The following is a 15,390-nucleotide window of genomic DNA, read 5'->3' as shown; positions in this document are numbered from 1 at the left end:
TTGCTTTTTGCCAGTGGTGCCATTTATTGGAGCTCGCCTAGGCACGAAAATTTGTTACGAATTTTCATTCAAAATTTCCTACGTTTGATATTTTTCTTTTTATCAGTTGATATTTTGTTAAGACATATATTACAAAAGTGGTAGAGAATTAAAAGTTCTCTCCAACAAAGTAAAAAAAAGGGGGCTGGTTCCTTTATTTAGGGGCCAATATACTCGTAAAATCCATTACAAATAACTTAAAAACGATGAAGATATTGAAATGCACTATCAAAAAAAAATCATCGTCACGCCCATTTATTACGTAGTTAGGGATTTTTAGGGGCCAAAGTACATAAACTTTGACCCAATATTACTAGAGAAGGAGACATATTTTGTTAAGCAATGCAGAAGAGAAAATGTTTGCACTGATGATTCTAATCGATTCCACTAATCAAAACACCAATGTCTGTCCCCATTAAGGATCTACAGGGCTGGCCCCTAAAATATTCAAACATTTGTATCTCAAAAATGAACAATTTTAGATGGGTGTAAGAACTAAAAATGTAAGTATTCTTAAGACCTTTTCAAAGAAATCAAGAAAAAGGGGTTTGCCCCTTTAATTAGGGGCCAAGACACTCGTAAACTCTATTACAATTAACTTTAAAACAATAAAGATTCTATAGTGCATTTTAGAAGCAAAGTTGTTGATCGTAACAATATCCATCAGAAAAAATCAATGTCAAAAAACCAATGCCTGTCCCCATTAAGGATCTAGAGAGCTTGCCCCTAAAATATTCAATCATTTGTATCTCAAAAATGAAGTACAATTTTAGATAGTTGTAAGAACAAAAAATGTTAGTATTCATGGGATCTTTAAAATTAACTCCCCTTAAATTAGGGGCCAAGAGACTTGTAATGTCTCTTACACATACCTTAAAAGAGATCAAGATTTTGTAAAGCATTATAGAAGAAAGGTTGATCGTAACAATATCAGTTTGTAAAACTCATTGCCACACCAACTGATGACGACATTAGGGATTTTAGGGGACTAAAATCTTCAATCTTTAATCTGCTGTATGTGAAAAAGCAAAACACTTTGTCAAGCATTTGAAAGGATATTGACAATTGTATACATTATCTGAAAGGGAGGGGTTAAGTTGAAATTCTGAAATTTCATTGATATTGTAATGGTATCGTTTAAAAAATTGAACGGAAGACCTACTGGTTACTCGTAACGAGATCGTTTCTAGTTATTATATTATTATTATTATTATTATTAGGGTCTTCCGTCTTCAGTGGAAGACCCTTCTATTATTCTATTTCTTTTTTTACTTTTTAGGTCACCTGAGTCACTCGGGTGACCTATTGCAATTGGTCTTCGTCCGTCGTCGTGCGTCGTGCGTTAACAATTTTACAATTTAACTTCTTCTTGAAAACTATCAGGCCAATCGTTACCATTTTTGGTGTGAAGCTTTTCTATGGTAAGAATCTAAACTGTGAAATTCATGGCTCTACCACCCCTGGGGTGCCACGGGCGGGGCCAAATATGCAAAAAAAAAGCCAAATTGTCAAAAATCTTCTTCTCTACTCCCACGCATCTGAGTAAAAAACCGGTTGCATGGTTATGATGTCCATGAAGCCCTCTACCAAAATTGTGAAAGTTATGGCCCCTGGATCAGGGGTTCTGGCTCTAGGGTGGGGCCAATATGGCCAAATAGTAAAAATGTATTAAATCGTAGAAAATCTCTTCTCTACTACATGTACCATATATATTTTTTAAAAACTAAATGCATGATTATGATGGCTATGAAGCCCTCTACCTAATTGTGAAATTCATGACCCCTGGGTCAGGGGTTCAGGCTCTAGGGTGGGGCCAATATGGCCAAATAGTAAACATGTATTAAATCTTAGAAAATCTTCTTCTTTACAATCATATATATTTGTAAAGAACTAAATGCATGATTATGATGTCCATGAGGCCGTCTATCAAAATTGTGAAATTCATGACCCCTGGGTCAGGGGTTCAGGCCCTAGGGTGGTGCCAATATGGACAAATAGTAAACATGTATTAAATCTTAGAAAATCTTCTTCTTTACTCCCACTCAGGTGAGCAAAAACTTAATGTAGGTTATGATGTTCATGAAGGCCTCTACTAAAATTGTGAAATTCATGACCCCTTTGTTAGGTGTTCAGGCTCTAGGGTGGTGCCAATATGGCTATATTATATAAAAATGTTTTAAATCTTAAAAAATCTTCCTCTCTACTCCCACACATGTGGGCAAAAAACTGAAAACATGGTTATGATATCCACAATCTCCTTTACCTAAATTGTAAAATTCATGGCCCCTGGGTCAGGGGTTCAGGACATCAGGGGGGGGGGGGGCAAAGTGACTGATAATTATGTTTACCAGGAAGTCCTCTACTGAAATTTTAATTTTTCATGTCCCCTCAAGGATGGGTTTTGACTCTAGAGCAGGGCCAAAATGGATGCATAGATGTTAATGCCTATAACGTTAAAAAATTATGTTCTTTACTCCCACACACCTGAAAGGAAAACTGAATTCATGATTTTGTAAACCAGATCTTTTAGTTTTTCTCAAAAATTATAGGTTTCACAGTTCTTTTTGAAATGTGGTCGTCATTACAAATTTATAATTTTTCTACTCTAGTATGAAACCTAATTAATTAGATGCATATATGAGACTCCATGACAAGTTTGTGTATGGGATATATGCTACTCAGGTGACCGTTAAGGCCAATTGGCCTCTTGTTTTTCTTTTCTTTTCTTTTTACAATTTTTCTGCAGAAGATATCTCGGAGATGGGTGGTCCGATTTTTGTCAAATTTTCCGCATCTATTTATTAACATCTGAAGATTATTTACTTTTTTTATTCTGTAAAAATCACTTTCGGTTTGGACTTATCCACCATTTTGTCATTTTTTAAAAAGTTCTTGTCCACGCATTATCTCAAAAACGACCAAAGATAAGAAGCTGAAATTTTCAGAAATGATAGATGACATGAACGTCTAGCCTCACGAGGAAAATAATAAAGGCGAATACGGAAGCTAGCTGGGGTCAAAATATAGGATACGTTTTTGACGAATTCTTTTTGTCCACGCATTTCCACAAAAACGAGTAAAGATAGATAGCTGAAATTTTACAGATTGGTAGTGGATATACAAATCTAGCCTCACAAGAAAAATCATTGTTAGAAAATTCCGAATACGGAAGCTAGTTGGTGTCAAATTATAGGACACACTTTCGATGAGTTTTCATTGTCGACACATCTATTTTAAAGCTAAAATAGATAGAAAGTCGAAATTTTCAGGAATTATAGAGGACATGATAGTCTAGCATCACGAGAAAAATCATTGTCTGGAAATTCCGAGTAGGGAAGCTAAATTGTTATACTCATATCAAATGTGTTATAATGACCTCAGACTGATTTTAAAACATAATACCTAAGTTGAACTTACATCTAATAAAATCTTTTTAAAATGGATGGGATGAATTTTAAATTTTTTGAAAATTTTAAATTTAATTAAATCGTGTTAAAATGACATCAGACTAATTTTCAAACATGATATCTAAGTTGCTATTAAAATTCTGCATTTGATGACATCTTTTCTCAAATTGATTGGATGAATTTTAAATTTTTTGAAAATTTTAAATTTAATTAAATCGTCTTAAAATGAATTCACATTAATATCAAAACATGGTTCCTAAAATGTATTTGTATGTTGTTCGTTTTTTATGTAATGTATCCGAAATATTTTTAAACCTGTGTTTTGAAATTTGAATCAAAAAGCAACTGTCTCACTGTAGATATTAAGAGGGGCAGACAAGGATGATAATCTAAACTTAAATTGGTTATACTTGTATATGGCCTAATTTTACGGAAGCGATTAGTGCCACTTATACACTTCACATTTATTTTGATTTTCTACATTTTAAAGTGTAAATTTCACACTTTAAAGTGTAAATTTTACGCTTTAAAGTGTTAAATTCACACTTTAAAGTGCACAATGTACACTTTAATCTGTAAAATTCATACTTTAAAGTGTAAAATTCACACTTTTAAGTGTAAAATTCACACTTTAATCTGTATATTTTACACTTTCTTCTGTAAAATTCACACTTCAATCTGTAAATTTTACACATATATCTGTAAAAATCACACATTAATCTGTAAAATACTATGTCAACACCACATGGCTGTTTTAATTAAATGTCCGACATTTCTTTGATCTTGCTTTAATAATAAACATTGCAATCGAGAAATGAGTTCTCATTAACAGTATTCAATTTTTCAAAAACTGAAACAGTTATGATTTAATTCTCTTAGACAAAATGTATCAGGGTCACAAGGCCAAAAATGTTCAACGCTTAGGGCTTTTTATAATGCAAGCCGTTTCCCTCGTCTCTTTCAATCAGATTAAAATTTTCACAAAAACTGAGAAAAGTGATAATTTAATGGACTAAAAACTAGCGATAACCACTAATTTATCTGACGGCCAGCCGGCCACCACATAATTATATGGTGGCCGCAACATAAAATGTAGAATTATCTGTAACAATGTTTTGGGGTTTTGACTTTTTGTTCACTTTTATGCTAATACACAGTCTTCAAGCCTGCTAAATGTATACAAGACTTTTACTAGTTTAAAGCATCAATTTTATTCATTTGTATACAGTACAATTTTATTTAATCAAGTTTTTGTAGTACGAACACAACTAAAAGTAGTGAACGTACTTATGCTAAATCGAGGTATAGACAGAATGATACATAATGTAAAAGTGTAAAATTTACAGATTAAAGTGTAAAAATCACAAATTAAAGTGTGAATTTTACAGATTAAAGTGTACAATTTACAGATTGAGTTAAAATTTACAGCTTAAAGTTTTAATTTTACAGATTAAAGTGTGAATTTTACAGATTAAAGAGTGAATTTTACAGATTAAAGTGTGAATTTCAAGAATTAAAGTGTAAAATTTACAGATTGAAGTGTAAAATTTACAGATTAAAGTGTGAATTTTACACTTTAAAGTGTGAATTTTACAGATTAAAGTGTAAAATCTACAGATTAAAGTGTAAAATTTACAGATTAAAGTGTGAAATTTACACTTTAATGTGTGAATTTTACAGATTAAAGTGTAAATTTTACAGACTTAAATTGTGAATTTTACAGACTTAAGTGTAAATCTTACACTTTTAAGTGTGAATTTTACAGATTAAAGTGTAAATTTTACAGATTAAAGTGTAATTTTACAGATTAAAGTGTAAATTTACAGATTAAAGTGTAAAATTTAAACTAAAGTGTAGAAAATGAAAAAAAAGTGTATATGTGGCAATATTACGCTTCCGTAATTATAATTAATGTTAATTCTCAATCGTATATATATGCCTAAGGGTTTTTATTTCAAAACGGGGAGGGGGAATATTATGCGTTCGTTGTATACACTCTTTTCTTAATTTAGTTTTTGAGTTAAATTTCACTTCACAATAACATTTATACTTTCTTATATAAGAATTTTAGATAAAAGTTTTTGAAAAAAAAAAGAAATGGAGAAGAGGGGTCCCCATTCAATGTTTTTAGACTTACATGTACAGTAATTACCCCCAATCCGTTTATGTTTCACAAATAAATACATAAGGCCTAATCTGTTAGTGTATCAAAATTGTATTGTATGCAATCTGAAAACGCGAGCGCATGATTATTTATCAGTGTATTATTTCAACAGAATAGAATAACAAACACGTGTTGGCAGTTTTTTGTCATGGCTTTACTTTAGTATTATAATAAATGGCAAAGAATACAATATATAGAATAAGACTTCAATGAACAAACAACGGTCACAACAAAAATGATCAATGAATTTTGATAAATGTTCAATATGGTTAAATGACAAAAGTTGAATGCATTATGCACAATGGTCTACGCCGACTTTTTCAATAGTATATGACGTAGAAAAACAATGACAATGACAAAATGACAGAAGCCCATATTATTGGCCAGAGACACTGGAAATAAACAGAATCTGCAGCGGGGCTTCATGCAAAATTCGGCTACCACGCAAGTCCAAACGCTTGGAGACCCGGAGTCTAAAAGGATGGCTGATGCAGGAAAAACAGCGACTCCCTGGGATTTGTGTAAAGCCATGACGCAGTATGGATTTTACAGGAAAAAGTACGACACAACATTACCTGAAATTATATAAGAAAAAAACAGCAGCACACAACAACACCACAATACTATATAATACAATGCATAAATGTTTCATAAAGGGGAGGGAGGGAGGGAATGAATGACTACCGCTTGAAGGCGAAATCCAAAAAGGAAGCTGACTGTTGCGCATGAACGATTGCGCGATGAACTAGGAACGATAACTCTAAATTATACATGTGAAACCAATAAGTAATTGAGAGTTATCTTTCTTGGATCGGCTACTTTTCTATTCATCTCAATAACTGGACTTAACTCATATTGAGTTAAGTCTGATTATTTCAACAGAATAGAATAACAAACACGTGGTGGCAGTTTTTTGTCATGGCTTTACTTTAGTATTATAATAAATGGCAAAGAATACAATATATAGAATAAGACTTCAATGAACATTGAATTGAGGTATCAATGGTTAAACAACGGTCACAACAAAAATGATCAATGAATTTTGATAAAAGTTCAATATGGTTAAATGACAAAAGTTGAATGTATTATGCACAATGGTCTACGCCAACTTTTTCAATAGTATATGACGTAGAAAGACAATGACAATGACAAAATGACAGAAGCCCATATTATTGGCCAGAGACACTGGAAATAAACAGAATCTGCGGCGGGGCTTCATGCAAAATTCGGCCATATGTACGAAAGCATCAAGCTAACTTGCTTGATGGTTGCGGACATCCGCCACAAGCGGGCAAATTTTGCCCATGCCATGACAAAAACTGCTTCATGAATGTAAAGGAGGAAAAGTCTCAAGGTTTTCAAGCAATATTTTGTACAAGCCAGATTGAAAACCGTTCAAAAATAAAGTTTGAGCACAATCAGAGAGATGAGTGCCATCAGGGTATAAATTTGAGTTGCATTTTTGTAAATCTGGGTAATTGATATAGGCCCCATTTCTAGCTATGACAAAGTTTGACATGGAACTGTTAATCCTAACGCGTGCTTTTTCTGCTGCTATGTGCGAGAACATATGACGGTAATATGTTCTTGGCAAGATCTGAGACCAAATAATTCTGCAATTTGGCCGCATAGAGTGGATATTGGCAACTGTCAGTTTCATGTATTTTTGAAGGCGACGCAAGGACATAGTACCAATACTGTTACCCCCACAATGAATCATTAGTACATCTGGATAACCAAATTGTTGGACTAGATCACGAAAGCCTGGCTCAACGTCCTCCCACACCATTCCTTTCTTGCCAAACCATCTTATGGAAATATTGTGAAGCTCCAGGTGTAGGTCTTGATTTTTGTAATTGGTAAATGAGTAATCATAGGCGAAGCAGATCAAGGATGAACCCATTATCCATACTGTAGTAGGGGTACCTGCAAACTTAGCATACTATTAGAAAACAGTATTTGTGTTGCAAGGTACTTATATTCGAATGTATGAATAAACGGCATTTGATTTCCAACGGCCTTTGATCTTAATTTCTTCTTCAGGTATACCCTGTAGAAACATATGCGTTGCACTACCAATGCGAAATGAATGGGATTTAAAAGATGTGGTATCCAAACCAATGAATTTTATTGTTTTGTGTAGTATTGAAGTAAACTGATATGATGTTAGGGGTTTTGCATTCAAGTGGCAAAAGAATGGGCCTGAAACCTTAGGTCTTATTGATAGGTATTGCTTCAAATGAGTAAATAATGTTGTTGTTTGTGTGTTTAGAGGTATTTGGATTGTGGCACCCTTGCCCAGTTGGTCAGTTTTAGAGCCCTTAATGTGAACCATGATTTGAGAGTCTATTAAATGAATGTCAGTCTCAAGTAACACCACTGCATTCCTACTTGACACAGTAAATTCACTCACTCTCAGCAATGCAAAGAAGGCTAGTTCAAATGCTGTTGCAAACAATGTAGTTTCATAAGAGTTAGCACAAACTGAAGACAATGCAGTAACAAGTTGGCCTAACAGGGGTAAGGTTATTGGTGCTCTAATATATTTGGAGGGATTCAAGCGATGCATTCCCTCAAGCATCTTTTTGACGATAAATGTTTTTGTATGGTCAATGTGGCCTCGCAATTGGAGCTGATAGCTTATACCGCTAATATAACATCTTGCAGTTGAATACGAAATGGAGTTTGATGCTAAGTATAATTAACTAACTGGTGGACTGGTGGTGGCCAAAGTAGCTGCAAGGAAAATTTATTACGAAATGTGCCAAATGACTCAAGACCGCGCTGGTAGGTATCAGCTGTGTTTTTTTGCTATGGCAGCAGATAAAATCGCATCTACGTGGGGTCTAAGAGGTTCAATAATTCCGTCGGGATCTGTGTAGGCTGAATGTCTGCATTCGGAGCAAGTGTTCTGAACTTTGCCCACTGAAAACGAGAGATAGAGTCTGCTATAGAATTATAATGCCCAGGAATATGAACAGATTTTATTTGAATGTTGCGACGTATGGAAATTAACACTAGCTGCCTTAGTAAGCACATGACGCGGTTTGATTTGCTTGTTTGGGAATTGATAATATGGACTAAAGCCAAATTATCTGTATTTATGATTAATTTTTTGCTTACAAAGTAATCCTGCCATAACCAGATTGCAACAACTATTGGTACAAGCTCCAAGAATGTAATGTCTCTGCGGACTTCAAGTGACCATGAGTTAGGCCACTTAATTACTGTCCAGTGATTGTTAAAAAATGCACCCCCACCACAGGAACCACAACTGTCAGTGAAAAGATTGAGTGCATCATTACTGGACCAGGCTAACTCAGGGAATGGGGTTTTACCATTATAGTTTTCAAGAAACTGGATCCATATTCTAGCATCCTCCTTAATTGCATGGGTCACTTTAATTAGAAAATGTGATTTCTTTATGCCAATAGTAGCATTATAAAAGCGGCGACAAAATGCCCTGCCACCAGGAAGTGCCTTAGCAAAAAAATTGAGTGAGCCGCAGAGTGATTGCATTTGTTTCAAGGTAACCTTTTTTGCTTGAAGGAGTGATGTTAGTGCAGTCTGAAGCTCGGAGCATTTGTGGGTTGGGATGAAAATAATTTGTGTAACAGTGTCTATACCCAAACCCAGGAAAGTTAGTTTAGTAGTAGGGCCCTCAGTTTTGCTAGAATTGATAGGTATACCGAACTGTTGACACAATGTTTGAAAAGACTGTGCCAACTGGGTACAATGAGATGTTTCCCTACTACCCGCAAACAGGAAGTCGTCTAGGTAGTGAATAATGTTTGGACTATTGCAGTTCTTAGATAGTACCCAATGAAGGAATGATGAGAATTTTTCAAATGTAGAACATGCTATGGCACATCCAAAGGGCATGCACTTGTCAAAATAGTATTTACCCTCAATACACATGCCCAATAGACAGAAATCCGAAGGGTGAATTGGCAGTAAGCGAAAGGCGTTTGACAGGTCCATTTTACATAACAATGTACCTTTACCCAAAGAACTGATCATAGTTATTGCTTGATCGAAGGATACATATGAAACTGAACATAATGCGGGATCAATGAAATAATTGACACTGTAACCAGTAGGGGCAGACAGGTTTGTAATAAGTCTCCAGCCCCCATCTTTTTTAGGGAGAATGCCTACAGGATTACATCTAAGATTGAACATTGGTAAATTGTTAAAAGGCCCTGCCATGCGACCAAGACTTATTTCCTCATTGATAATTGCAAGTAGTTCAGCACTATGAACCTGGGCTGATTTCATATTCTTGGGTTTCAGAGGAAGCCTTAAACCAGTGTAATTTAAATGAAAACCAAACAGAAACCAAGTGATAAGTATTCAGCAGTATCTTTGTCAGGGTAATTATCCAAATAACTTTGCATAATTTGAATCTTAACTGGAGTTGAACCTAGGTCCCATAAACCTTTGTCTGGCTTGAAATGTTTGTCGAGGGCGGAGGGGTAGCTGGTGCAAGTTGGGACGAAAGGAAGAGTTGTTTGTTTGGTTTATTTGAGTGGGGGTATGTCGTGTGCTAGATGATTGCGATGACCAACAATGTATGCGAGGATGATTTTTATGGCAGTACATGCTTAAATGTTGGTAGAGACATGATTGTCTGCTACAGGAGCCTTTGAAATTATAGTCGTAACATTTTGAGTTTAATTGAGTGTTGTGGACTACAGCTGGATTGGACATAAACATAAGCCATAGCTCAGCGTCTACAGAACCCCAAGTGATAGATGTGTTGGTAGAGATTTTTAGCCTAAACTGTCTATCATACTCCAGCCAACTTGCATTTGGATTTCTGCTAGCCCCTAACCTGATAGTTTGCATGTACTTTAGAATGCCCTGAATGTCTGCAGGGTGTCTCAACAAATAAATGCTGGAAAAAATTAGAAATGCGTCAGTCCAAGAATCAACTATTGTGATTTTCTCGGGATTTGTTTTTGGAGACATAATTAACTGACCGTCGACAATTGATAATTTTTAGTCTGGCTTGTCAGTATCAAGGTCGGTGTGCAAAAGTTTGGCTAGATCAATATAATCTTTGGACCAAATTTTTTCTTTAATGGATTGGGGAACGAAATTACCAAGATTGTCTGACACGCTAATAAGGGGTGATGGGTTTGAAATAGCAGATGACAACAAGCTGCTTGTGGGTAAAACAGTACCTGAAGTTGCAAGTACTGGAAATTGCTGATTGGTGGGCGTTGAGATGGTGACAACTGGCACAGGAATTTCCACTGGTTGTACAGGAGCCTCAGGGGTGGACAAAGCAGGTGGTGGTTGCGGCTGAGTTCTTGAACCACGTCCTAGTCTTGTGGCTGCAGGATTGGATGCCGCATATGGGGAGGATGAATTCCTCTTAGACTTCTTTGCTCGCAACATTTCAATGCGTAAGGAACCTTAAGATTATAGGCAGTAATAAGAATTTATTTTTTTTTTTTTTTTTTTTTTTTTAAAGAAACCTCAGAGGGGCCTCAGTAACAACAATACAATGTAGAACGTGGAGTTAAACTGAAAATCAACGTTATGAAAGATTAACGTGAGCAACTCAGAAATAGTTTGGTATTTAGATCTGATCTTATAATTTATGATTTAAAGCCATCGAACAAGCATGGCGACACGTGATTCTTATAATGATTTTCTGATTTTACATAAATGCACCCTAGACACCGCTAGTAGCAAGGATAAATGGAAAAGAACACTCACCGTTATGTTTCCTACAAAAATAACTTACGAACTTTGTTGGTATTTGGCTATATTTAAAGAGGGATGGATCCTGATTGTTGGAGTTTTTGAATGAATGACTACCGCTTGAAGGCGAAATCCAAAAAGGAAGCTGACTGTTGCGCATGAACGATTGCGCGATGAACTAGGAACGATAACTCTAAATCATACATGTGAAACCAATAAGTAATTGAGAGTTATCTTTCTTGGATCGGCTACTTTTCTATTCATCTCAATAACTGGACTTAACTCATATTGAGTTAAGTCTGATTATTAATCAAAGCTGCCCCATTCAAGGTATCTGCCCGATGCATGATGAACTTCCTCTACACTTTCCGCTGTTATGTTATTAGTCAGCTCTCGTTCTTGGTTACGACATTTTGTTCTTTCCATGTAAACTAAAATCGCGCAATCAAGAAACAATTTGGCTTACTTTATTTATTCTCCATTTGTAAAATCTGAATGTCTATATATACTAAAAAAAACGCTAAATATATTCAATCTTTACATAATTATTGAATATTATTTCACTGCAAGTATATTTTGATAAAACTTCTATTGACTTACATGTAGATCCGCCAGAGCGTGTCCACCACCTTACTCTTATTTTTGCTATTTCGGGCTGGTTGATCGAAAATGAAATTAAGTATTTGATTAATTTTACAATATACCTATCAGGTAAAATTCAGTTATACTTTACGGACATAATATCATACATGTTGAAATACCAAAGGTGTAAGCAGTTATTCTGGTGCAGGCATATTTTAGTTTATTGGCAAAATGTCTTAATTTATAAGTATATAATAGTATACCCAATTGCGCTTTGCTATAACGAGAAAAAGGGTCTTTTAAAGTTTTTCTGACATTAAGTAAAAAGCAAGTTACTGTAAAATTCATACTATAATTTGTTTATACCATGATACCCTGGGCCAGAGTTACATGTACATGTATAAAGGGATTGTTAATCTATACATACAGGCTGATAAAAAATAAGTACAGCGGGGCCTGAGATAAACAAACGCCAGATAACCGGACGCTTCAAATTATTTATACGTTATTTTGTCTCATTTATCCGGAAATCCGCGATCCGGATCCAGACGGTCTGCTTTTACCACAAAACACTGTTTTATTATCAATCTTGCTTCATTTAACCGCACGGTAAAATGTGATGATACCTCGTTCAATGCAATAGAAAGTTTACGCCTCTCAGTGGAGTTGCACACCTTTTTTACGAGCTAGCCCCTGATGAGTAGCTTGTATAAAAACTGACTTTCAAATCACTTTTAAAAATACCGACAGTGCTTGCCAGACAGGATTAGTCACGCCTCACAGCACGTTGCTTGGGTTTCTTTGAGTTGACCTGTGTACCTGTCAAATGACATCACTTTTTAAAACATATCTGTATTTCAAATAAAAAATGAGCTTATTAAATGAAAAAAACTGGAAAGTTTTACTTACGTTTTTGTTTTATCTACCTATTCAAATGTTATTTTAAAACGAATTGTCTCCTGAATGCCTTGTTAGATTAGGTCAAAACCGGAAGTGAAGTACAGAAAAAAAAAATAAAAAATGAAAGCATGTCACTTCATCGGAAGGGCATTGGTAGATCTTGCATTTTTTGAACTAGTCAACGTTAATTTTATCAGTAAAATTGGGGTTTTTTAAGAATAGTATATAAAATTTTAAAAATAAATCAATTACTGTGGAAATTGGCATGTCTAAAAATAGATAGTTGTGAACATCATTTACGTACATGTAAATGAGCACATACCAGTATCACACTTGAACACAAAGAATTTAGCCAGATTCGGTTATCATTATAGTCCGGTTAAAATTTTCTGAAAAAATAATATAAACCGGGGTTGCTATAAAGTATGAAAGGAAAAACAATAAAACATTCATGACAATAATAGACACATTTCAGATATACGGATGCTTCACCAATCTGGACGATTGGAATTCAGAACGAAAGCATCCAGATAACTGAGGCTTCACTGTATATAAACAACAATTTGCTAATTTAAAATGGGAGTATTATGTTTTTATCGATTCCTGCCTATTATAAATGTATTACAAAATATTCCATACATATAATGGATTCAGCATTACACACGTAATGATAATCTTCAAGGTTGTTGGTTGTGTGTTTTATATAAGAGTTTTAGGTGCTTGAGTTCAGTAAGAAAGACAATAGTGTTCAACTATATGTATTCAACTACAAAGAAATATACTTTGCAGGGCATGATTGATAATCAATTTTGTAAAATTTAAGTTTTTTGAAAACAAACTTGTTTTTATTTCTATGTGTTTAAAAAATATATTCAATGATTGTATAAAGTTAATTATGTATTTATATATGTCCATCAGGCTTGGGGCGAATAACATTGTAAAGTAATGCATTACATTACCATAACTTCATGAATTTGGGCATTAAATTACCATTACCATTACTTGATTTTCTTGAAGTAATGCATTACATTACCATTACATGAGTAAAGTAATGCATTACCATTACCATTACTTTGTTTTTAAAAAGTAAAGCTAATAAAGAGTTTTTGCAAATGTTTCAAATATAAAACACTCTTTATAATTAACATATCTACAGGTTCATGCTCAGTATCAGGTTCAAATTCAATGATTATACTAGAGTCATTCTTTATTTGCTCAATATATAATCATCTTGTGGCATTATGAACAACATATTACATAAGTAAAATGATATTTATAGACATTTGGCATGATACAATGTAGGATACGAAATAGAGACACAGAATTACATGCATAACAAAAAACAATTTATGGAATAATGTTGCGGTTATCAAAAGCTAAATAGAGATATTTTCCCAGATTACACAAATCTTTATAATTATGGACACTCAATTTTATTAATTCATAACTAGATGGTTTTTCCCAGTTATATTTCTTAAGATACTGTATTTGAATTGTATTTCTTTCTACTGAGGACACTTTAAGACAAGAGATAGAGAGAGAGAGAGAGAGAGAGAGAGAGAGAGGAGAGTGAGAGAAAATAAGTAAAATTATTTTCAAATGGGTTATAATATTAGAAGTGATATTGATTTTCATCATGGATGGACAGTGCATTCATTTTGCTTTTAAAGGTGCATGTCTGTCTCCTATTCTATCGGGACATAGCGAAGGGAAGGGAATTGGGGTGTTGAGCTATTCTTATAACAATAGATTGTTTTGATACTTAGATTATCCTGGGGGCAAAGTGTGTTGTTGACACATTTCTTATTGAAGTGCAAACTAATTGGAGTAAATTGTTTAAATGATTAAAAACTCTTAATAACAACACTCTTAAAAATGTTATGAAATTGTGCTGTTATATTTAGTAATATTAACAATTCAAAAATGAATTTTTAAAAATCTTTTTTAAAAATACAATTAAAACATTTTTATCTCAAGAATTATTTCTTTCTTCTTAAAAAATGAATTTAGTCAAATTCAATTTCAACTATTCATTTATTCATCACATTTTTTAAAGTGAACATGCATAAATAAGCATAGTAATGCAAAGTAATGCCATGTTATGCCAGCATTACACTAGATTTTGGAAAGTAATGAATTACATTACCATTACTTGTAATGCTAACTTTGTGGCATTACATATTACTAGCATTACTTTGTAATGCACATGTAATGCATTGCAATGCATTACCATTACATTTGGCATTACCCCAAGCCTGATATCCATGTATGGTATTTTTATACTGTAAAGTTACTTGACAACATTTATGCACTTGAAATTCTATTTTTACCTGATAGAGTGAAGCGGTCCATGGTCCTTTTGTATTATGTCCATTTTGCCGTTGAATAAAACTATGTACATATTTGAACTGCAATATTTCATAAAAATTCTTTTTATAGAGAAAAATTATTCTGTGATTCCGAAGAAATGTACGGCGAACAGCGGTACTATTGCGGGCACAAGTGACGTTGATCTATGGAATTGGGACAAGTAAGATATCAGTAAACACAAAAATAAATGCTTACAAATCAAAAGGAAGGCATCTT

General features: G+C 34.1%; 1 protein-coding gene across 1 annotated transcript in view; it reads left to right on the top strand.

The window, feature by feature from the left end:
* The window catches only part of LOC128169664 (uncharacterized), a 173,927-nt gene that overhangs the window by 132,284 nt on the left and 26,253 nt on the right, over nucleotides 1-15,390 (top strand). The window contains exon 7 of the mRNA XM_052835767.1: nucleotides 15,244-15,334. Coding sequence (XP_052691727.1) covers nucleotides 15,244-15,334 — 91 coding nt within the window. The remainder of the gene's footprint in view (nucleotides 1-15,243; nucleotides 15,335-15,390) is intronic.

The sequence above is a fragment of the Crassostrea angulata genome, unplaced genomic scaffold (assembly GCF_025612915.1).
Source record: "Crassostrea angulata isolate pt1a10 unplaced genomic scaffold, ASM2561291v2 HiC_scaffold_168, whole genome shotgun sequence".
NCBI lineage: Eukaryota > Metazoa > Mollusca > Bivalvia > Ostreida > Ostreidae > Magallana > Magallana angulata.
The sequence above is the reverse complement of the archived record's forward strand: the minus strand, read 5'-3'. Positions and strand labels throughout refer to the sequence as shown.